Below are 24,110 nucleotides of genomic sequence, written 5' to 3' on the forward strand. Positions count from 1 at the left end.
TGAACTTGGTTTTCTTTCTGTGAGGTTAGAAACACTGTGGACAGGTGGGTCTTGTTTGCTTTAGCCAGCATCAAGGTGTAAGGAAGAAATATTGATATATGAAGAGCTTGCTTTTCCAGCTCAGAGAGGGATGGGTCTCATTAAGATACCATCTGTAGTAGGTTTTGGGGTCAGATCATTGACGTGAATTACTTATAAATTAATTTGACTTTTCTACTCTGACAGATCTGTCCCAGAGTCAGTAAATACTGCTGCTGTTAAAGACAAATGTCATTTGTTGCATCAGACATTCATTACCTCTCTGCTTCTCTATTCTGAATGTTTCTGTAATTTGCATCATTTGAAATTTCCTTTTATTATTAAACGTCATATTTCATTAACTGGACTTTGTCTAGTCACTTGTGACCACCAGTCACTGAGGTGAAGATCTGGTTGGTTTTTGCAACCCCTTCAGGGAATCCTCTCCCAAAAGCAGGGTTCGTGGTCCTTTTATATTGAAAGGGTGGAGGTATTCTGAGGCTGCTACAAAAGTCCATGCAACTTCATCCTCTGCTCATCCAAATTCTTGCTTTGTCATCAGAAATAGGAAATAGTTTAATAAACTCCTCAGCAGTTCATTGTATGGCACCTTTGGAACCCCCTCAGGGAGAGGAAGGTTGTGCAGCACATCGCAAAAACTGCAGGTGAGCCATTCTTCAAGTTTGCTTTTAGTGTAATTTTCAAGGAATCCTGGACTTCTGTATTCTGCTAATGGATGAGATACAAGAGTCCTTTCCTGATATCTTATATTTAACTAGCAATATTTATTGTATCCTACCTATGTCAAGCTCTGAAACCCAAGACAGGTTGCTCTGTGTGTACCTGGGAAGTACCCAGAACTTCAGAAATGCCAGCAAGCAATAGGTGAGAGATTTTTGTGTTCACTTGTGAGGTGCTGAACAAGGAACCAGCAAGCACAGCTAAGAGTCCTTGTCTGTTTTGAGTAACTGCTCCCAAGTGGTACAGTTATCCCATTGAGTGCAAGTTCAACTGTTTTATTTCCAGGATGAAAACACTCCCAGAAAGAACCCCTAAAGTTGCATGCTGAGAAGGTGCAGTATGGGGAAAAATGGAAATCAGGTGATTTCAACAATTTCTGGATAACATACGTAGGTGTGCGTGTAGTGGGAAATCACAGAGTGTTTCTTACATGCCACCTTTAGCACAGCTCAGTGCTAACCTTGGTGCAGGCTGTAAGAAGGGCAGTAGATGCAAAATGCTATGGGATAAGTGTGGAGGCAGGGACCACTCCAAGGCATATTTAATGCAAACAAAGCTCATTTCCTCCACAACATTATGGACAGAAATGGGGCCCAGGGCTGCAAAGTTTGATATATCACTGCTAGAAATGAAAAATAAGGCTAATTTCTCACACTACAGGGTGAAATGTGTTTCAGGTGCTAAAAGATTGCCTATTTCATATATCTTAACCTTTTTGAAGAAATTATCCATATACCCAGGAGAAGGTGTTGGAGTACTGTGTTGTATATGGTAAGTTGGATGTGAAGTGCCCTGGAACCAACACCCATCTGCCACATACAAAGAGGTGCAAAATCGGTGGGACTGCAGAACTGGATTTGCTTTATCTTATCTTAGCCAGACCCAACACCTGGGTGGGTTGTGGAGGACCACTTTCTCTCTCTAAGATTGCACCTAAGATAATTTAACATCTGGTATTCTCTTTATTTTACAGTACCTTGGTCAGAATGGGGCCAAGACTCATGGAGTGTTAAGTAGGCCCTGTTGATTAGGCTGTAAGGCTGAAAAATGCAGAAACTTAATGATTATACAGTCTGAAAAACAGTAAAGGGCAAAAGGGACAGAAAGACTTTCTTGGAGAGAATTTATTATCCAATAAAATGACAAACCACATTTCATAGATATTGGCATCAGTCTTCTTTCTACTGTAATCCTAGCAATCTATATGATATTTTGGGGAGAAAAGAATTCTGATTAAAAGGTTCATGTGACAGGTCATGCATACTAAAAAATAATTGCACTGGCCAAAGCGCTGTTTAAAAGGCATGCACAGCAGGGTGAACACATCCTTTTCTCCCAAATAAGCCAGACTGCCACAGGTGCTGAGCAGAAGTGCAGTATTGAAGAACAGGAATCATACAAGGTAACTGCTATGACTCAGGAGGAAATTCCCCTCCTGTCTCTGGTGAGTGTGTAATTCCTAAGGAGATACTTTACAGGGAAATTCGCAGGGGATGTGGCTGGTCCTTCTCATAAAGCCTTCCAAAAAGTGTCGCTGTTATGAGTGGTTTCGAAGTGCCATGCTTGCTTATCAAACGCCCGTCACGTAGCACCTGGTGGAAAAGAGAAAGAACAGCACTAATACTCAACTAACAGAGTAGCAATAGTGCATGGTACAGAAAGAATGGACCTTAGACACTGAATATTTTGATACAACACTTTCAAAAACAGTCATGATAGCGAAAGAAAACAGAATTCTTTTTGGGTTTGCCACAGCCTCCCCATTATAGCCTTCCCACATTTCCTTGGACCCAGAAATCCTTAAACCTTCCAATGTCTTTGGAAATGAAGACCATTTTCTCTACCTCATAAGAAGGTGAGAGTGAGAGTAACTAATTTGTTAGACTCTCTTTAGTTACTCATACAAGGCAACAAAGATTATATGCACATCTAGGACATATTGAAACATTTTTTGATTTGTAGACCCCAGAACAATTTTCAGATAGAAATAGAGAATTTCAAGCTACTGGCCATATGTAGCTTTTCTTAGTTCCTTTTTATGTGTCAATTTGAAACCACCAACTGTGAACACCTGTAACAACCTTTTTTTCCCCTGTGACAAAAGGTAAGGATGTATTTGTTAAGAAAATACAACCTATTGTTTTAAATGAGACCATGATCATATTTTTAGCGTACCAATAAATTCTTTGTTGTGCCTATTTTCACAGAAGTCTCATTCAAAAACAAGTACGAAGGGTGAACAATGCTTTTCAATTTCCTACTTTGTAAAAAAATCACCCTTGTTTCCCCTAAAATTTTTCAGGTCTTTCTCACTGTCTTCATTGTCTCTTGTAAGCTGTTAAATACTTCTTCCAAATCAATTAGGAGTTCATCTAGCCTATTGCATAAAACTAATCTAAGGTTTATGAATGAACACATCTTTTGGAAAAAATAAAATATGAACCAATAAATAAAATAAACCCCACAAATCCCTCAAAAATCACTTTTAGAATTCTTAACTGCATAGAATCTCTGCTCTTGTACAAGATACTTCTAAGTAATTTTTCTTGTTTGGACAATTTCTCAGAGTATTTTATTTCTTTTTGTCCTAAAATGACAATCATGAGAAACCTGTAGAAAATAGCTCATGGAAAGCAGTGGCTTCTTCATTTACGATCTGAAGTGGGAAGGCAGATTTGTTAAAGAAAGCACTGAAGAGAGTTTCAGCGCCAGGACTGGTATGTTCTCATCAGTAAGGATTGATTCAATCCACCTGTTTAAATCAGTCCCCTTGGGTTCCAGTCTGCAGAACCAAAGAAAGCCGTTCTTGGATGGGACTTTGCTGCCAGATCAGTTTTCAGCGCCACAGCGTGAGAAACCTTGCAACAACCAGCTCCAGGGTGTCCCATTACCTCAAACTCCCCGGGGGCCAGCTGCACCCCGCTGTACAGCACTTCTGGGAAGACGTAGCTGGTGCCAAACGTGCCGCTGAGGGAGAACATCTCAAACTTGGTCTGAGCCGTCTCCACGGGCTGCCCACATGTGCTCAGGTTTGTGCTGGGGCACTTGAGCAGAGTGCAGATCTGTGGGGAGGAGGAAGCAGAAAGGCAAAACACCACTAAGCTTTCAGCAACCACAAGCTGGATTTGGTAGCAAGAAAAGTTCCCAGGATGCAGTAATGGACAAATGGTTTTAGGTGTTTGGCATGTGGCCACACTCACCTCTAAACGTGCAATTACCTGCCAATGGTATTTTATGACAGAACCGTGAAGCCCATCAAATGCACCCAGGACATAAACTTCATCTGTCGTCTTGTTTGACATCTGGTAGACCAGATGACAGCAAAGGTCTCCTTGGCAAACAGTGTAATTTCCAACCCTGTGCCTGAGTTCTCTGAAAGTGAATATATCCTTCCGGACAGCTCCCAAGAAAGTGTCGTTCTCTCCAGGAAATTCTTTGGTGCTCGTGGCATACAAACTCCAGTTGATGGCAGGAGGGTAGGTGGGGGAAAGGCGGGGGTGTGCATTCAACTCTGCTAGCAGGAGACGTCCCTCCTCGGTGGCACTGTCGTAGTGGTAGGCAGCAGGTCCCTCTGGTGTGAACAGCCCACTGCCTGCCGAGGACACCACCAGCCCTGCGTTAGCCAGCACCACACAGCACGGCTTGGCAGGGGTGCCAGTCGCCCCCCACACCACACTGGCATTGATTTTCAGTGATACTCTTGTCATTCAATGCCTTACTGAGAGATTTTTGAATAATTTTAAAGCACAGAACAGCTAAAATACCCATGTTAGTGTTAAAACTTAGGTTCATTTAAAAATAAATCATAGTTCTCTGAATGGCATATTTGACAAAGGAGGCAATGATAGGGATAGTTATGTTTCACTGAAGGACACACTGGGCTGTGGCAGAAACTCAGTCTATTCAGGACAAGCAAAAATATTTCTTTGTAGTTTTCACTTTGATTCAGGGAAGAGCAACAGATGCAGCTATGTCCTTTTCTCCATTAAGAGGGGAAAAAAAAAGACAGTAAATATGTTTTCAGAGCAAAGCAAAACATAATATCTCTAAGTCTTCAGCAGCCACAAGAAAAAAAAAGAATGTTTTATTCAGTATACAAGTGGAATTCTCCTTTTGGTTTTACACTATTAGGTTCTGATTAAAACATTTTTTCTCCATTTAACTGTTGATTGAATTTTAAACAGAAAATGCTGCTTCTAGATGAGAGACTGAAAATTTAAGTTAAATTTTGTGCTATTTTCTGAAATAAAATTTTGCTTCTAAGTTATCAAAACTTAATGTCGTGGGCTTTCTATTTTTACCTTTTTCAGAACATTCAACATTCTTTTACCTGAAGTTGGTTGTTACATTCAGTAGCAAATAACAAAGGTTTTCAGTCCAATTAAAACACTATTTTTCAGAGACTTCACTATGTCTAAACCATTTCTCCCTACTTCTGAACCTGGAAACTATTTTCCTGTTCCTGAATGCAACTCACCTGTCATTGCCAGGCTGGTGTTGTGAGTATTTGCAGAAAGCAAATTAACACCCATGCCCATAGCCCAGGCAGAGTGAAACTCAATTGCAGTCAGAAAGGGCAGGACATTCATCCAAGCTGTTGGGAAGAGCACGGTGTCCACCTGCAGCTTGCTCACCAGGACCACAGCAGGCTCATAGAAAAGGATGTCAAAGCAAGTGAAAATGCCAAACTTCCCAAAAGGAGTCTCAAAGGTGACAGCTTCTGGCTCTTTTGGATAATTAAACTGAGTTTCACCTCTAAACAGATTGTACTGCAGGTGGAGAAAATGGCATATTAGTGACTGAAAATAAGGCAAGATTATGAACAGCTTTTGTGTCTGAGACAGGCTTTAATGCAGAACGGGGAGCTGAGGTAACTGAGCTGGCTAGCCCAGCTGTTTTGCATCCATCCAACTGACCCTTCTCCCAAAAAATGGGGTGGCTGTGCCCCATCTACCTCCTGAAAGCAATGCCCATTTAGTATTATCTGTTAAACTTTAAGACCAGTGGCCAAAATATCCCCTGCAAAAGCACTGTCTAGGTTGGCTACGAATGTATCAAGAAAAGCTAATGTTTATTGAGTATGGAAAATTATGTCATGTTTTCTTACAATTTACTGTCATAAATGTAGCCCTCAAGTGTTTGGCAGCTGGCATGCACTCTGCAGCTGCAATGATTCTGGGAATAACTTGCCTGACTGGTCAAGCAATTTCTTCATTTTCCTTCTGGCCATAAGATCATCACACCATCCTGTATTGATTGTCACTTTATAATAATACAAAATTACTGTATAAAACATCTGAAATTGGTGCCAGAGAGCTGAAAAATTTATTGATAATAAATCAGAGGTGGATGCTGAAGCATTTCCTTACCTTATGGTACCGAGCCACCAGTTTCCCCTGTGCATCAAAGACGACATCCGTATTGTAGTGGTACCGACCGTCCCTGGGGCAGTTGGGATCGCTGGAGTCACACGGCTTCTTGTCCCCAATATTTGCAACCACATAGATGGAGTTATTTCTGGCCATGCAGCTGAGTCGTTCCTGCACTGGTGCTGGACCAAATCTAATGCATTTTTAGTGAAGGAAAAAAAGTCTTAGAATTTTAAGTGCCCCATGTAAAAGTAATGCATTCAGAATTACTACTCCATTAACTGCACATCCCCAGATGCTGAAAAAGCAATAGGTCAAATCATAGGTTTTGTTCACTTTCTTCTCTGTTCATAGCATCATTTTATATTGCCAATCACTTTTATCTTTTAAAAAATGGCCTCCCTGTGTTATTCTTTCCTGTATCCTTTACAATGTTATTTTCTGTGTGCATAGAATTCCCAGCGAACATGCATACAAAGATGTGAAGAGCTTCACAAAGCAACAACGAGAATAAATCAGTACAGAGACATAAATCTTAAATAGCTTAAAAAGCAAATTATCAAGCAGCTCTAAGCCCTTATTCTGAAGAAAACTTCAGCCTTTTTAAATAATTGTTGTCTATATGCCTTTAGTAAAAAGTGGGCACAGTATTTACAGAGCTGAGGACTCCTGAAATCTAGCTCCATATGGCCTCAGAAGAGAATATAAAAGCTTAGCTTAGATATGAACTCAGTCTTTTTAGTGTCCCCAGCTCACACAAACTGGGACCACCTCTATGTGCAAAACAGCAGATGTGCAAGTGGCTGGATTTCCAAAAGATATTTCTTTCAGATCTAGATTAATATTTTGTGCAGTTTGGTTTAGAAATCACTCAGCCACCTGAACTGAGGATTGAATCAGCTTGTCTGATCTATGCAGCTACATGACAATAAAATAGCTTCTACTTACAGAAGGTTTTCACAAGTGATCTAAATCGATAAAGTTGTTCATGTTTTTAAAATAATTATTTTGCCTAAAACATCCTCATTTTTGTCCTTTTGCAAGTAAAACTGTCTCAATGCTTTTACCTGATATATTCCCATTGCCATTTAATTAAGAATTCTTCTTGATGCATCTCTTTTCTACACTACTTGTGAATTTTTATAATTAAAGAATCAGCAGTTCTTAGTAATTTAATGTGAGCTGCTCAAGACTCCATGAGATAGATAAAAGGTTGAAATCACCTAAACCACTGCAGAAGGAATCACCTTGAGGGGTCAGTGCAGGGAATCCAATTCACCACCGGATCAGGGATATCCTCCAGGTAGGGGTAGATGGATTCTCTTGTGAATCGCCAGCCATAGATGCCGTCTTCAGGAGTCACAATGATGTGGGCACCCTGTCACAACAGGCTCCGTTTAAAGGGCACCCATCAGCAGACAGCCAGGAGGGTCAGCAGGAGCAGAAAACACTGATGGACAACCCTCATGGCGGTAGCCCCCATACCTGCTGAGCAGCTTCCTTGATGGCCCCTTCCAGGACATCCATGTTTTTGTTCATCAGGGCCAAAGCATGGCTGGGAGAAACGGGCTCCTCGCTGGGATGCGGCAGGATGACGGCATGCTCGTAGACGGCTGCCATGAAGGTGTCGGAGGCAAGGGCCTGAAGGGCTGCGAGTGCCAACACCACCGCGGGCAGGAGAGCCTGGGAAGGGAGCATGGCTGCAGCCTCCCAGCTCCTGGATCAGCTGGGAATATAAACTAGAGAGAAAAAGGAGGAGTAAAGGCTAATAGGTTTGCTTTGGCAATAATCTTCTGTTGAGTAATCTGAGAAGATTTCTGCCAAAAAGCCAAAGCTTTGCTAGGAATTTGATCTTGTTTCCAATATGAAAGGTTTTAAATAAAAGTAGAACAAAAGGCTAAGAGAACTTCTCAGAAGCCATGTTAATCTACAAGCGGTTCATTGGAAGGAGCACTTACACATTTAATTTGCACATCCCTCTCCACAATTTTAAACCCATCTTGGGGCAAGCCCAGATTCCCTGGTTAGGATACACTACTCCATATCACCTTACTGCACGTAGCTGCTGTCAGTGAAAACTTCAGCTACGACAGGAGACAGACCACCTGTGTGGGGTACAGTCCTATTTCTTCCAAGAGCAGATAATTCAGCAGTGCTTATGAGACATGGTCCTGCCATACCTCCTGCTTTTGGCCAATGGCTTATTACAGATCAAGTGGGTGCCTTGAGAGGGTCCTTCCCACTGGGCTCACACTGCAGTATAAACTATCCCTTGAATTGTGCTGACCTCTCTGCCTAGAGCTAACAGACTTGCTTGTTTTGTGAGAAAGAATTTGACAACACATTTTTTTCTTTACTACGGTCCTTTCAAAAGGAAGTTTTTGTGCAATAAGCAACTTGAAATTACTCGTGGAAAGCACTATTTTTTCTCATGGAAATAAATGTTTAGCATAGTATTTTGTATATAGAATATTGCTGCTATACTATAGTTTTAGACGATCCCTAGAAAAACCTTAGTTAGGAATTGTGATACTTTAGTGAGGGTAAAGGGACATAACCTGACTTGTCATTTAGCACTTAGAAGAAATAAATTTAAAAAAACTTTTTTTCTCCTTGAAAAATCTTCCTCTTCACTATGCAGTGTCACTCAAAAGAATAATTCTTCTCCATTGGAGCACCAAGGCCTCCTCAGGAGAAGCCAACACTTCATCAAGTCTATGATTCTAAAATGTCATTGTGCTCACAGATGGCTGCAACATCTGTGCTCAGGGCACAGGCCTCCAGAGCAGAAAGCACCAAAAGCATAGCAGAGGCACAAGTTTTAGGAAGCCCCATGTCTGGAGCCTGAAAGTCAGCCAAGAGGGAGTGACAGGCAGGCAAAGGCAGTGGGCTTTAAAAAGAGGAAGTCTTGCACAAAAGCTGGGAATTCCCCAGGGTAGCTAAAAGATGACACCCATGTAATCACCCTGCCAGGAAAGACTCAGTATCAAAGGCAAGAGAGCTGCCAGCATTGAGCAATTCTGCCTCACAGCAACAGCAGGGAAGTCACTGAGAAGCCACCACTGTGCTGCAGCTGAAAAAACACATTACTTAACAGATATACAAAACAATCAGGTATAGTATTGCTGTTGTAACTCAGTTCAAGGCAATCCTGCATCCCAGAAGAAAAACAAAATTTGGGAAATCTCAGCAGAGAGCAGCATGGACACATTCCTGCCCAAACTCAAGGGCATGAGGTGCTGGGAGATGTAGGCCCTAGCACGGGTAATACCTGTGCCACCACAGCACAGCACAGCACAGCTTGGAGTAGCAGGGACTTTGGGGGCTGCTGCATATCCTAGGGGGGAGCTGCGGGGAAGGCTGGTTGTATGCGCAGAACCATCAGCATACCCACCACTCAATAACCAAGCCCCAAAGATCTCTGGTCCTCAAAGGTCTCTGTAGGAAGACTGTCGTGAGTAGGACACAGTTTCTAGATTTTGCCTATTACAGTGTGCTTTCTTCTATCCACAGATCACTCCGGCAGAAATCTTGAAGCTAAAGCTGCATGTGCGCAAAAATCATTTGTATCTGGCATCCAAGTTTCTTACCTTCTTTGGTTCTGACTCAGCTGTCAGGTAAGGAAAGGGTTTTTTCTGCACTACCCTCGAAGAAGTGTTTATTGTTATCGGTGGTTACACGCAGCCCTGTTTTTATACAGAGGAGTTGGTATGTGGGTAATGGGTGGACTTGCATAGGATTGCTGTCTGCATGCTTGACTCACTTCTCACAACAACACATTTCACAATGATTAAGTGTTGTGCAATCTCTGTAGCAAAAAGAATTCATTATGTCATTATGGCTTCTGCCAGTCTTCTGTAGGAAAATACTCAACATACCTTAACCAAACCACAATGGCCTTGAACAAAATCCTGTATTCAAGATACTCACCACATTCAGGGTTGGGATCCTACACCACCTGCACACACATTCCATTATCCCGAGGACTGGCATGGGCAGTGAACAAACCTGAAGAAGCCACCTCTCAGCTTTGAGACTGGCCACACATTCCTGCTGAATCCCTTCTGCAAGATGAGGCCTTCCCAGATGCCATAACTTCCCTTGAATCCAGATCCTTTCCCTGGGAGAGAGTTGTGGTATCACCCACCAGGTTCCCTGGGGACAAGTACAGTGTCTGCACTGAGTTTGTATCCATGGGAAGAGGACCACACTGGATAATCCCTTGCTGGACTGAGATCAGTCTGTGGTCACACAGTAACTGACTCTAACAGTGAACAAGGTTTTAAGACAGCGTGGCTTTAGCAGCAATAACAATAAGTTGAGCTTCCATGAGTCAGAGCACATTGTCTGGGGCTTTTGATAAACATGTCATTATATGAGACATGTCACTGTTATGTCACATGTGAGTATCGATACACATTTGGAAACAAAAAAGGTTATACGGCGCACAGCAGCAGTAATCACAGTGCTGGAGTTTGGAGAATATTTGCACTCCCAATGTCTCACCAGCTCCAGAATATTGGAATGAGGACCTTGAGAGCATCATGGTAAAAATCTTGGATGGGTAAAAAAATGGCTAGATGACACTAAGTTGGGTGGAAATGTTGATCTGTCTGAGGGTAGGAAGGGTCTACAGAGAGACCTGGACAGACTTGACGAATGGACTAAGGACAGATCCAGGAGGTTTAAGAAGATGAGGTGCCAGGTCCTACACTTGGGTCACAGAAACCCCAGGCAGTGCTACAGGCTGGGGGAGGAGTGGCTCGAGAGCTGTTTGGCAGAAATGGGCTTGGGAGTGCTGGCTGAGAGCTGGCTCAGTGTGAGCCAGCAGTGTGCCCAGGTGGCCCAGAAGGTCGATGGCATCTGAGCCTCTATCAAGCAGTGTGGCCAGCAGGACAAGGAAAGTGATCATCCACTGTACTGGTGAGGCTGCACTTTGAGTGCTGTGTTTCGTTTTGGAACTCTCACTTTAACAAGGGCATTGAGGTGCTGGAGCCTGTCCAGAGAAGGGCAACAAGCCTCCTGAAAGGTCTGGAAAGCATGCATTATGAGGAACAGCTGAGGGAGCTGGATTTGTTTAGTCTGAAGAAGAGGAAGATCACAGGAGACCTCATCACACTCTACAACTCCCTGAAAGCAATTTGCAGTGAGGTGAGGGCCAGTCTCTCCTGCTGTGCCTGCAATGAGAGGACCAGATGTAATGGCCTTAAAGTGGGACAGAGGAGATTCAGGTTAGATATTAGAAAAAAAAATTCACTGTACAAGTGGCCAGGCATTGGAATAGGTTGTGTAGGGAGGTGATGGAGGCCCAGAGATGTTTAAGCATCTGCATGATGGCACTGCATGATGGCACTGCATGATGGCACTGCATGATGGTTTAGTGGTTTAGGGGTTACAGTGGCAATGTCAAGTTTAAAGCTGAACTGGATGATCTCAAAGGTCTCTTCCAATCCTGAAGATTCTATGATTCTATTGTGAGGCCAGCAATGGCAGCTATGTGGGGAAAAGGAAGGAGAAATTACACAAACAGGTCTCTGACCACTCTTAAGGACCCAGCCACAGAACATGCACATCTTTATACACTGATCTGCTGAAAGAAGGTCACTAAGGTCCAGCAGCATCAACAAAACACAGGTCACTGGGGAGAAGAGAAAGCAAAAATGTGAACAGTGACATCTTACCAGGACTAGCTGGTCTGAAACAGAACTATAAATCCCCAAATTCGTACAGAAAATTCATCTGCAGGGCAGCACCACCCAGCATTAACAAGAGGGAGCAAAGGGAAAAGCTTATTTCACACACATTGGTGTTACATGATCAGAAAGAAATAGAGAAGATGGAGGGAGGAGCTGCTATGAGATACCAGGTCACTCAGTGACTTGTTTACTGGTTGCAGTAAAAATTTTGTCACTGAATAGCATCCAGTGCAGTCAGGAGGTGTCATCAAGCTGTTTTTCAGAACTGACAACCAGAATAATTTGACGTTTCAATTCCAAGTTTTATTTCAACAGAGTTTCATATGAATAATGATTCAAATCATGTTCTGACCAAAAAAAGGTGGCACATTTTGTTTCAGGAGGAGCACTTTGACTGAAGTCCTTGTTCAGCTTCCATGATGCATTCTGTTGCCATTTCCTACATGATAGGCATCAATGGCATAAAGGATATAAAACCAAAGCAACACAAATAGGGGGAAGAAAGGTCTAATTGTGGTAAAAGAGCAGTCTGGCATAAGTCAGCACAAGCCATATTCCAGAGGCAAAGAAATATTGAGCATGTCTACAGACCTGCCACAAATCACATCTTTCACTGCTTTATTTACTGGTCCTATAATAATCTGCAATGAAAAAATATGCAATACTGTTTTAATAAGAATGAATACTCTGGACTACATTTCAGGCTTTTTAAGGATTAGAAAAAGAAAAATCCAGCAAACAGAGAAAAAAAAACCTGCTGTTTTGAACTAATAAAATATTAGTAATCTTATGACTTAGAAATAGATTATTCTCAAGAAATAGTATAATAATATAATATAACCACATTATTACTAAAACAAACACATTTATGAGTTTTTACAATTGGAAATGAGAAACATAATTAGGATGGTTGTTGTAAATGATGCTGTATCCCATCTGGACATAAGAATAACAGTGTAGAGATTCAGTTATGGAAATATCATGTGGGTCTTGTTTCAGACGATCCCTTTCATACCACCATCCAAAAAGTATCACAGTAATGACTGATTTAGCTGGGTTTTTTCTTACTTATCAAGCATCCGTCATTCAGGACATGATTGAAAAACGTGAAACAACGAGTTTATTAGAGGAGTACCCATATGAACACAGTAAGAGCTCAGAAAAATGTGACAAAACAGGAAGAAGGTGTGTTACACCATATGTCTCACTGAATCTAGTGATTTCATGGAAATGTATTTAATAGGTCTGATTAATCACTATGAGCAGGTTCACTGTGGCTACTTTGAGACAGTTTATTCCATTGCTGTCCTGCAGAGGACTTATCAGGACACAGCTCCAGGGTGTCATAATAACTTCTTCATTCTAGTATCTTTATATTCCTCAATTCCAGTGCTACATGTCAGTATGTGTGGCTTGCTTCTGAGTTTCTCTAGATCAAACAAATTGCATTAGCATCTCACTGTACTTAGATGTCATGCACCCAACAGGCCAGAAACAGAACTGTCCCTTGAGTTTGTCCCAGTGTATCTCCCAGTCACTTCTCGTTAGCTGGGCATCACTTTCCAACAGCCTTCCACCAGAAAATATGAACCTGGACAGAATTTTTCCTCTGAAATAAGGCATCTCAGTAACTCATTACCTGTCTCTCACTAGCCTGAAGCAAAAGAGCAGGCTAGTTCACCAGGTGCAGTAGCATGTCTGCTCCTCTGCACATCTTTCTGTCCATAGGAACCTGCTGTGCATTGAGAGGACTCCACTTTTAACCTTCAACTCACTTGAAATCCATTTGTTGCTATGACATTTTCCAGTTTTTGACTTTCTAGTATTTGCAGTATTCTCATTTGAAAAAGGCTGTCTGGGCACTGGGAATCAGAACAGTAGCTTTCAGCTACAGCAGACTGTCACTGTAGAGCTGTGGTTCAGAACACACAGACCTGCAGATGAATGCAGATACCACCGAGTTCTCTCACAGAGTAGTGCTGACTGAGGGTTTCAATCATTAGGAACTTTGATTTTTATCTGATGATGTTCATCCCTAAATACTTCTCTACATACATCACTACATCCAGCATGCTCATTCTGTAGCCTTAAACACAAGCCTTTTAAAGGCTGCAGTAGAGATCTCGGTGATATTTGAACTAATGTAGCTTGGAAGCCTTCCTCCCTGCCTCACTTTTTAAACTAATGAAATACAGTTTCTGAGTCACATTAGGCACAATCAGACATCAGGGTGAAAGAGGAAGGTGCAAATACTCCCTTGTTTAGCAATAGCGAGGAGTCACCAGAAAGGTGACTGCCCGGCCAGGGCTGAGCAGAAATATTTACAAGTGCAGTGCTAGGGGAATGCCACGCAGAATTCGAGTCCCACTGCCGGCAAAAGGTGCAGTGGAGTTATCCCAGTTTGTGCAGTGTAAGGGTTAACCTTGCCTGGAGGAGGCTGGAAAGGTCACTGGGCAGCCACGCAATCACTGCCGAGCACGGAGTACGGGTGAGCTGCAGTCGGGAAGTCGCAAGGCGCTCATGGTAACACTGGTACCAAGATGGTAACTTTTCAGTTGTAGCTTATTTTTTTATCCCTTGGGATCTGATTTGGCATATTCCAGACCCGCATTGCCTTAGTCTTATAATTTTATAAATAAATTGTCTTTGACATAAATGCAGCCAAAGCACCTTATTTTATCTCTGAAGCCTGATCCTGTCCCTTCCACTAATTCTTTCAATTGGTAATTGTCTTATTTGAAAGTTTCTTTCCCACATGTCTTAGTAAGATGAGTTTGTGAATGGAAACTTTAGGCAAACAAAACAAAGTCTTCTACATAGGTACATTGTACAAGTGCACATCCAGATCCTTTTACTGCTAATTGTACATGTTGCTAATGGTACTTCATTAGATGGCCTGGTAGTCCATGGGAAGTCTGAATTTGATATTCCCTGTCCAAATCCTGATTAATATAGGCCAAGGGAATGAAGTTAGTATCTTTTGTTACAGTTTGGTGTTAGTAGTTGCAGCACATAAAGTAGGAATCACAATGTTGTTTCCCTTTTGTCATGAAAGTTAATTATCCAGCTGATAAATGTTTATGGTCTTCATGAGGAAATATGAAATAGGGCTAGCACTCTTCTGATTCAGGAATCATTTGAAGGATATTGTCTAGTTTTGCTGATAGGTGATGGAGTTTTGCTACGTGTCTACTATTGGGGGATAGAAGAATATTTGCAAAAAATCAGAACTATTATTCAAATATGGTTTTGTGTTGAAATGCAAATAAGCAGAGAAATAAGGAATATGTTCTGAGGAAATGAAAAAAAATATTGAGGGAAAAAGGAAGAGTAGAAATTCCTGTATTCTCTAGAACTTTCAATTCTGTCAGAGACTATCTGGCAACTTCCACAACCACTGAAATAAATTTTACAACCAAGCTCATCAAGAACTGAATTTATTCAAGTTGCCTTCCTAGTATTAGATGAGCTGTTTGCTGGATAACACCTCCCCTCATTTCCCAGTCTGTACCAGCTGGTACAAAATGGTGATGCTGACAGACAGAAGTAACTAAAAAGAAGTACAATCTGCTGGCACAATAACTTAATTATGAAGGCAAAGGATGTTTTCAAATATGGCTTTAAGCAAATTCAAGCAGGATGTAACTCACTGTCTTTGCAAATATTTATTAAAAAAGAGGAAGGGAGGATTTTTCCACTAAAAGTCACAAGCCATTTAAGTAAGATTCAATGCTATGATTTGGATAATGACAAACAAATTAACATCTCTGTGACCCTAACCTATCAGAGCATCTCATAAAGATAACTATTATCAACTGATTTTTAACAGCAACTCTTTGAGGAAAATAGAGTGAGAACACATCTGGAGTACTATGTCCAGGCTCCTCTTTCTTTCCAGCACAAGAAAAAAAAAAGGAGCTACTGGAGAGTGTCCAGCTGAGGCCACAAGGATGATTAGGAATGAGGAGCTTCTCTCTTAAGAGGAGAGACAGCAGGAGCTAGGCCTGTTAAGTCTAGAGAAGACAGAGGAGTCTCATCAATACATATAAATATCTCAAAGGTGTGTGCCAAGAAGATGGTGCCAGGCTCTTTTCAGTGGTGCCCAGCAACAGGATGAGGAGCAATAGCCATAAGAACACAGAAGTTTCACCTCAACATGAGGAAGAAAGTTTTTTACATTTAGGGTGGCAGAGCATCAGAACAGGCTGCCCAGGGAGGTCTTGGATACTCCTTTTCTGGAGACGTTCAAAAGCCACCCAGACATGTTTCTGTGTAATCTGCTCTAGGTGACCTTGCCTTGGCAGGGGGATTGGATTATGTGATCTTCAGATGTCCTTTTCAATCCTAACTATTCTATGATTCTGTGATACAGAGGAGATTCAGAACACTTACTGCAGATATTCACAGAAGAGAACCTAAATTTAGCTAACATTGCACACCCCTAAAATAGTGAGTGCACTCCGAGCATTTGGAAGAGGTTTAGTGACCTCTCTACTGCTTTTGTTGGATTTGAAGGCAACTAGGCTTGGAAGTTTTAGCAACTCCTTTCCATTACTAACAAAAGGTGCACCAGGACTCCAGCATAGAAGACACTTATTGTCTTCTCTTTTTCCACCACAGAGCTGAAAGTTTCTCCCTGTAAATAAGCTTCCTAAAGTAAATAACACCTTCCAAAGAATTACCTGCAGGTAGTACTGTCCTTCAAAAACATGAAGGCCATCAAAAGCACCCAGCACATAAACTTCATCATCTCTTTTCTCTGCCATCTTGTAGCTCAAATGACAGCAGAGGTCTTTTTGGCAGACAGTGAGATTCCCCCCAGGCTTAGTGAGCTCTGTGAAAGTAAAGAGGTCTTCAAAGACGATTCCTGTGAATTCATGGTCATTCTGTGAGAATCTTTCAACACTCAAAGCATATGAGTTCCAGCTGACAGCAGGTGGGGAGGCAGGAGAAAGACGAGGGTGTGCATCTAGTTCAGCAATGAGGAGGTGACCATCTTCAGTTTTCATGTTGTAGGAGTATGTTCTGGCTCCAGCTGGTGCATAAATGCCACTCCCTGAGGAGAGCACAGTAGTCAGTCCAAGAAGAATTTTAAAAAATCATGTTGTCCTTCTAATTTTCTCTACTGATAGCTTATCCACTATTATACACAGATTACAGTAATTTTAGTCTCATCAAAGGTGACCATTGCAACTCAGTACACAGAGCTCATGCTTTGGCAAAGACTAGCATTTATTCCCTTAGATAAGGTCTGCTCAGTGTAGCCAGAGGATGTTTGGTTTTTTTATGTTATGTTATGATTATATTTATGACCTCCTGAGTTCTCTTTTCCCCTGTGTCCAATAGAGTTGATAATTCCTTTTTTCTTAGTTGATTGATGTGAAAGGACCAGCTACTGATTGAGACAATCCAAAAGATAACACAGGCAAGTATCACAGGCCTCTGCATGAACAGAAGGAGACAGCAACTGTCCAGCCCCCTTTACACTGGCTGAGAACTCCTCCCCTCCTGGGGGATTCACATCTGACCAGCACCAAGCAACAGAGGGAAATCAAAGGTCTGTCATACCCATCACTGCAGAAGCCTGTCAGGCATTTCCAACGAAAAGTCCCAAAACAATACTGTGGTTGCACAGCTCAGTGAAGATACTGGTGTAACTGAAATATACTATTCCATAAGCTAAGATCTAAAAAAAATTAATGCTACATTCTAAAATGAAGATGTGGACATCTCAGCAGTGTCACTACAACAGGCCTGAACATGTGTTTTTAATGGTTTTCTGTAAAAGTGTTAAATGCAGCTATAAAAATAAATATCACATTTGGCAGAATAAATGTAGCCACATATATGGTTTATGAGTATATTTACAGTTTGGCATTCAATCATAGACTTAGAAGTGGAGAGGAAAAGAGCCTTAAAAACCACAAAAATTTCTGTTCAGGCATAAGGGCAGTGACCTACTACTTATTTAGATCCATTAAAAGAAAAGATAATCCTAAGAAGCTAGGGAAAATAAAACACTGCGAGTTTTCTTGTGTCTTTAGGAAACCAACAGGAACAGGATCCATCAGCTTTAAAATTTGGTGACTAGTCTCTTCACCTTCCAGAGAAATACATTATATTCCTCTGCAAAATCACTTTGTAGAACAGGGAATAAGAGATTCGTGGTTATAAAGATTCTTGCACAGAGTGAAAATCAAGTTACCTGTCATTTCCATGCTGGTGTTGTGAGTATTGGCAGCTAAGACATTGACGCGCATGCCCATAGCCCAGGCAGAGTGAAACTCAATTGCAGTCAGAAAGGGCAGGACATTCATCCAAGCTGTTGGGAAGAGCACGGTGTCCACCTGCAGCTTGCTCACCAGGACCACAGCAGGCTCATAGAAAAGGATGTCAAAGCAAGTGAAAATGCCAAACTTCCCAAAAGGAGTCTCAAAGGTGACAGCTTCTGGCTCTTTTGGATAATTAAACTGAGTTTCTCCTAGAAAGAGATTATACTGTAGAGGAAGGAAAATAGAGAAACGAGTTAGAGGCACTCACTAATCATGTGTCTTGGAGTCATTCCCTAAAGTGATTCAGAATGACTAAAGAAAAATTTTGTCCTGTGTTGGAAGCCCTCAAAGGTAGGAAATCAGGCTAAAAGTATATGATCTTTGTACCCAAAATATGGAACACATATTACATATTGCCCTGGCATCTAGCTAGGAAAGCAGCCAGCTCCCTTCAGGTCTGTTGGTGTCATCTGCATAAGAATAATCTCTCCACTCCCCCCACCTTGTTTATATTTCTGGCAACCCAAATGCAATCAGAAGAGAAACAGCAATGTAAGGGAAGCATGGGGGATCTGGTGCCAAGAGACAAAGTTGGTGACTTTGGTGTGGAGATGCCCAGAAGTACTGGAAGTACAGGGCACCAGCATGGAGCAGAGGACAGTATTTGGGACTCTGCAGAGTAGAAAACAAAGGCTGTGCTGATGGGGGAAAGGCAGATGTTCTCAGACAACAGAAAAATTGAAGTTTGTGACATTCTCAGCTTTCCAACATTTTCTTCCTCCTTCACATACATATTTATTAAGAGTCCTCTATAAATGTCCAGGTGGTCTGAAAGTAAATATGGACACCAAGCCAGAAAAGAAGTTCAAGTTTACTTAACTTGTAATTCACCATGTGGGCCACAGCAGGCTGGACAGATTTATGTTACCAGTGTTTCACGCACCCAGTTTGCTCACAAATAGATATCTTGGCACTGTCTCTAAACAACCAGATGAAATACTGGGCCCAAGTGCATTAAATAAACTGACTTTACTCTGTCCACACTGGCATGATATCTGGCACACAGTTCATAAACAGCTTTGATGGAACTTGCAGGTATACACATAATACTGAAAGAGGAACTTCCATTTGGTGCAAATAATCCAATATCCTTATCTCTTTTTACACCCATCTGGCATTTTCATTTGCTTTTCTATGTCCAAATAATTCCCATTGTGCAAAAACTGTGCCAAAACAGCAACAGAAAAAAAGGCCCTGCCTCTCTGAAGTCAGACTGCTCATTTATGATGAAATGGATGTGAACATTCAAATCCTGGAACGTGAAGTGGTAGTCTGGTGAAAAGCTGGCACTGAAAACTGAAACTGCTCAAGCAGCACAATTTACAGTAGTAGTGAGCTAATGAACTGAGGAAGTAAACCAAAATCATATGCCACTAAATTGCACCAGAACAATAATTTTTCATTCCAGTCTGTTTCGAGAAACATGACAGCAAATGCAAATTTGGCATCGACACTTCATAGCAAGAGAGATATTCTTTTAAATTATAAAGAAAAACAAAATTCTCCCAGCGGGCAATGACTGGCATCTAATTCTCTTCGCAAACTGAGACATTTTGGAAGTCGTGGAAAATGAATTTCTGTCTGTCCAAGACCACTTTACCTTATGGTACCGAGCCACCAGTTTCCCCTGTGCATCAAAGACGACATCCGTATTGTAGTGGTACCGACCGTCCCTGGGGCAGTTGGGATCGCTGGAGTCACACGGCTTCTTGTCCCCAATATTTGCAACCACATAGATGGAGTTATTTCTGGCCATGCAGCTGAGTCGTTCCTGCACTGGTGCTGGACCAAATCTAATTTATTTTAGGAAATGAGAAAAACAAAATTAACAAAACCTGTGCTGTCAGTGGTGTCCATTTCCTGAATACTTGAGGTCACACCAGCAGCATCTCCGATCCTGCAGCCATGGCACAGTAGGCAGATACACAGAGTTGCTGCAGTGCTTCCTCAGATTGCTTCCTGCACCTTGGGGTAGGCCCTGGAGACCTCCCATTGGCCCCTGCAGGGACATGCCTGCCAGTCCCCTTCAGCACCTGGAACATGCTCTGCAGTACACAGATAATCCTCGGGCTGGGAAGGGCACGAGAGCAACCTCTGGGCAGAGGAAGACACTAGCTTGGTGTCCCACAAACAAATATTTTAGCATCAGGCATACTGACACCTGAGGGCTGCAGCTCTGGGCCCTTAGCACACCAAGCAGGGTTGAGATGTGGGGTAATGCCGATGATATGGTCAAGGCAATTCAGCAATTCATTTCCTCCCACAGACAGGAGCACACAGACCTGTAACCATGGCATGAAGAGCAGTGGGTAATAATTTTGAGATATAACAGGGTCCATGAGCCAGAAACTGGCAGCTCCTCTGAAGCATCCATACCAGGTCATAAAGAGAGCAGCCATTTGTAGTGTGGCAATGCCTATGGCTTTGAAAGGTGTGTGTGGGACACACTAGGAGGACCTCCAGGCAAGATACACACACAGCACCAGGAATAAGGCATGCCAGATACTGATGGCAAGTGTTATATTCCCAAAAACTGCTAGTGAAACCCCTGATTTGGAACAGTGAGGAGTCACTCAGATCACCTCTGCTAAACCTGTGTGATGCGCTAGAACAAAGATCTGCTTAGGCACACTGCCAGCCCACACTCCACCTTCAAGGAAACACTGTATACTTTATCTACTTATATCTCAGCAAAAAGTTGCACATCCAGTGCAACTGTGACTCTTAACACAATAACCTGCACCTCATCAAAGCGGTGCAGAAAGCCATGGTGAAAAGGGCAGCCCATGGCTGTAATTCCATAGCTGAATACGTATTGCATGCTGTAGGAGTCTAAAGTCCAGGCCTCAGTTATAGCTTAGTTTCTCACTGCTGAAACATGCTGCTTGAATGACAGATCAAGCTCTACAGCACAGAGACTCTAGCAATTCAGACTTTATCTTACCTTAACTGTGGAAACCAAGATTAAAACTTCCTGGGTTTTTATCATTTAGAAGTTTGGACTTTAATTACTGACTTCATCACCTCTTATTATCTGCTCAGAGACTACTTCTTGGCTGTCCACAAAAAAGGTTTGTGCACTTTTGTTTCAACATGTCATTTGTAAAAGACAAACAAACAAAAAAAAAATCAAAGAAATACTACTGTTAATCATTTACAGTCAGTTCTATTCAAAATAGTGTGGAAGAATTGAAAGCAGAACAAGAAGCAAGATATTCTGGCACCAAAAAAAGACATTTTCTCAACTTTTAGTAATCCAAATTCTGCATGTTGCTTGCATTTCTCTTTCAAGTATCTAACTTGAAAAAAAAATCTTAATGTTTCCCTCATCAATTAGTCATGGACATGCTATATCTTTAACCATTTAACTACCTTCATAATAAATTTCAATAATAACTTATGTTAGAGTTGTTAGCAGTTCTTAGTAATTTAATGTGAGCTGCTCAAGACTCCATGAGATAGATAAAAGGTTGAAATCACCTAAACCACTGCAGAAGGAATCACCTTGAGGGGTCAGTGCAGGGAATCCAATTCACCACCGGATCAGGGATATCCTCCAGGTAGGGGTAGATGGATTCTCTTGTGAATCGCCAGCCATAGATGCCGTCTTCAGGAGTCACAATGATGTGGGCACCCTGTCACAACAGGCTCCGTTTAAAGGGCACCCATCAGCAGACAGCCAGGAGGGTCAGCAGGAGCAGAAAACACTGATGGACAACCCTCATGGCGGTAGCCCCCATACCTGCTGAGCAGCTTCCTTGATGGCCCCTTCCAGGACATCCATGTTTTTGTTCATCAGGGCCAAAGCATGGCTGGGAGAAACGGGCTCCTCGCTGGGATGCGGCAGGATGACGGCATGCTCGTAGACGGCTGCCATGAAGGTGTCGGAGGCAAGGGCCTGAAGGGCTGCGAGTGCCAACACCACCGCGGGCAGGAGAGCCTGGGAAGGGAGCATGGCTGCAGCCTCCCAGCTCCTAGAGTGCTCTGGACAAACAGTGTAAAAGGAACATGCAGAGAAAAGAGAAAGGGGACAAAGTTTACTTTGAAAGAGGGAGGAATGAACTGTAGGTCTGTTAAAGCATTACCTGGGAACCAAGTGTGAGATATAAGAAAGTACTGCAGTACACAGTAAAGACGTCACAACTGAACAAACCAAAAATGCTGGGCAATGCCAAGACTAATGGGGCCAAGAAAAAAATAAGTCATTAAAATAATATCTAGAAAGAACAGCCCAGTTTTTGTTATTGTACTCTTCTCTATCACTGATTACAGCAAGACTTTTTCTGTGTGGACTCAGCTGATATCCAAGTGGATATTGCCACCAGCAGAGCTAGTCTTCTGAGAATTTTGAGTGGCAAAACTCAGAATAATAAAAACTTATTTATTCTAGTATCTTTGTATTCCTCAATTCCTGTGCTATGTGTCAGTATGTGCAGCTTGCTTCTGAGTTTCTCTAGATCAAACAAATTGCATCAGTATCTCACTGTACTTAGATGTCATGCACCCAACAGGCCAGAAACAGAACTGTCCCTTGAGTTTGTCCCAGTGTATCTCCCAGTCACTTCTCGTTAGCTGGGCATCACTTTCCAACAGCCTTCCACCAGAAAATATTCATCTGGATAGATTTTTTCCTCTGAAATAAGGCATCTCAGTAACTCATTACCTGTCTCTCACTAGCCTGAAGCAAAAGAGCAGGCTAGTTCACCAGGTGCAGTAGCATGTCTGCTCCTCTGCACATCTTTCTGTCCATAGGAACCTGCTGTGCATTGAGAGGACTCCACTTTTAACCTTCAACTCACTTGAAATCCATTTGTTGCTATGACATTTTCCAGTTTTTGACTTTCTAGTATTTGCAGTATTCTCATTTGAAAAAGGCTGTCTGGGCACTGGGAATCAGAACAGTAGCTTTCAGCTACAGCAGACTGTCACTGTAGAGCTGTGGTTCAGAACACACAGACCTGCAGATGAATGCAGATACCACCGAGTTCTCTCACAGAGTAGTGCTGACTGAGGGTTTCAATCATTAGGAACTTTGATTTTTATCTGATGATGTTCATCCCTAAATACTTCTCTACATACATCACTACATCCAGCATGCTCATTCTGTAGCCTTAAACACAAGCCTTTTAAAGGCTGCAGTAGAGATCTCGGTGATATTTGAACTAATGTAGCTTGGAAGCCTTCCTCCCTGCCTCACTTTTTAAACTAATGAAATACAGTTTCTGAGTCACATTAGGCACAATCAGACATCAGGGTGAAAGAGGAAGGTGCAAATACTCCCTTGTTTAGCAATAGCGAGGAGTCACCAGAAAGGTGACTGCCCGGCCAGGGCTGAGCAGAAATATTTACAAGTGCAGTGCTAGGGGAATGCCCCGCAGAACTCGAGTCCCACTGCTGGCACAAGGTGCAGTGGAGTTATCCCTGTTTGCGTCTGTACCAGCAAACACCGCTCCCTATTTCCTGCGGGGCTGGGAGCTCGCCCAGGAGCAAGGAACTGATACCAGGTAAACAAACAAATCCACCGAATAAACGGAAGCAAACTGCAGTGATCCGGGCTCTCCGGGGCTGTGGACAACGAAAGGGGAAACTTCTCTAGAGGTCCGCCTACTTTCCACACCTCTCTCCTCCCAATTCACTCTTCCCACCCCTGTACTGCGCCCGTCCCCATCGCTGCCACCGCCTGATAGTGGGGGCTACCTGAGGATTTACTTCGTGAAGCAGGATGCAGTGTGGTGCTAATTCAGCTTAGCTGTAGAGGGAGTCTGTAGTCAGGTTGTGCTCCAGCTTCTTTTCTTGAGCTTAGCGAGAGGAGAGCGTGAGGCAGACTGCGCATTGCAAGGGTTAACCTTGCCTGGAGGAGGCTGTGTGAAAGGTCACTGGGCAGCCACGCAATCACTGCCGAGCACGGAGTACGGGTGAGCTGCAGTCGGGAAGTCGCAAGGCGCTCACTTCTG

At 42.5% G+C, this 24,110-nt stretch overlaps 1 protein-coding gene across 3 annotated transcripts; it reads right to left on the reverse strand.

The window, feature by feature from the left end:
• Positions 1 to 1,873: 1,873 nt before the first annotated feature.
• LOC121346174 (pantetheinase-like) lies at positions 1,874 to 24,054 on the reverse strand. 3 transcript variants are annotated; one of them, XM_041423726.1, is made up of 8 exons: positions 23,866 to 24,054; positions 21,899 to 22,140; positions 21,661 to 21,791; positions 19,757 to 19,949; positions 18,030 to 18,321; positions 16,507 to 16,880; positions 3,651 to 3,821; positions 1,874 to 2,351 (listed from the first exon to the last, which is right to left on the reverse strand). In XM_041423726.1, the coding sequence occupies exons 2-8, from the start codon at positions 22,109 to 22,111 to the stop codon at positions 2,232 to 2,234; spliced, it is 1,494 nt and encodes a 497-aa protein (XP_041279660.1). In that variant the 5' UTR covers positions 22,112 to 22,140; positions 23,866 to 24,054; the 3' UTR covers positions 1,874 to 2,231. The 3 variants fall into 3 exon arrangements, with proteins under 3 accessions (XP_041279660.1, XP_041279659.1, XP_041279658.1); XM_041423725.1 differs by having other exon boundaries at positions 23,854 to 24,053; XM_041423724.1 differs by lacking the exons at positions 16,507 to 16,880; positions 18,030 to 18,321; positions 19,757 to 19,949; ... (1 more) ...; positions 21,899 to 22,140; positions 23,866 to 24,054 and adding exons at positions 3,978 to 4,351; positions 5,237 to 5,528; positions 6,129 to 6,321; ... (1 more) ...; positions 7,614 to 7,867; positions 9,719 to 9,764.
• Positions 24,055 to 24,110: the final 56 nt, after the last annotated feature.

Source organism: Onychostruthus taczanowskii, unplaced genomic scaffold, assembly GCF_017590055.1.
Source record: "Onychostruthus taczanowskii isolate IOZ18803 unplaced genomic scaffold, ASM1759005v1 scaffold8, whole genome shotgun sequence".
Lineage (NCBI taxonomy): Eukaryota > Metazoa > Chordata > Aves > Passeriformes > Passeridae > Onychostruthus > Onychostruthus taczanowskii.

Bases quoted from the DNA above. Each gene is read 5' to 3' on its own strand.
- LOC121346174 (XM_041423726.1), bottom strand. From the start codon at position 22,111: ATGCTCCCTTCCCAGGCTCTCCTGCCCGCGGTGGTGTTGGCACTCGCA. The intron at 16,881-18,029 runs GTAACTTGATTT...TGCTCTCCTCAG, and splicing joins CACCAGCATGGAAATGACAG to GGAGTGGCATTTATGCACCA. The intron at 3,822-16,506 runs GTAATTCTTTGG...TCCTCCCCACAG, and splicing joins AAGGACAGTACTACCTGCAG to ATCTGCACTCTGCTCAAGTG.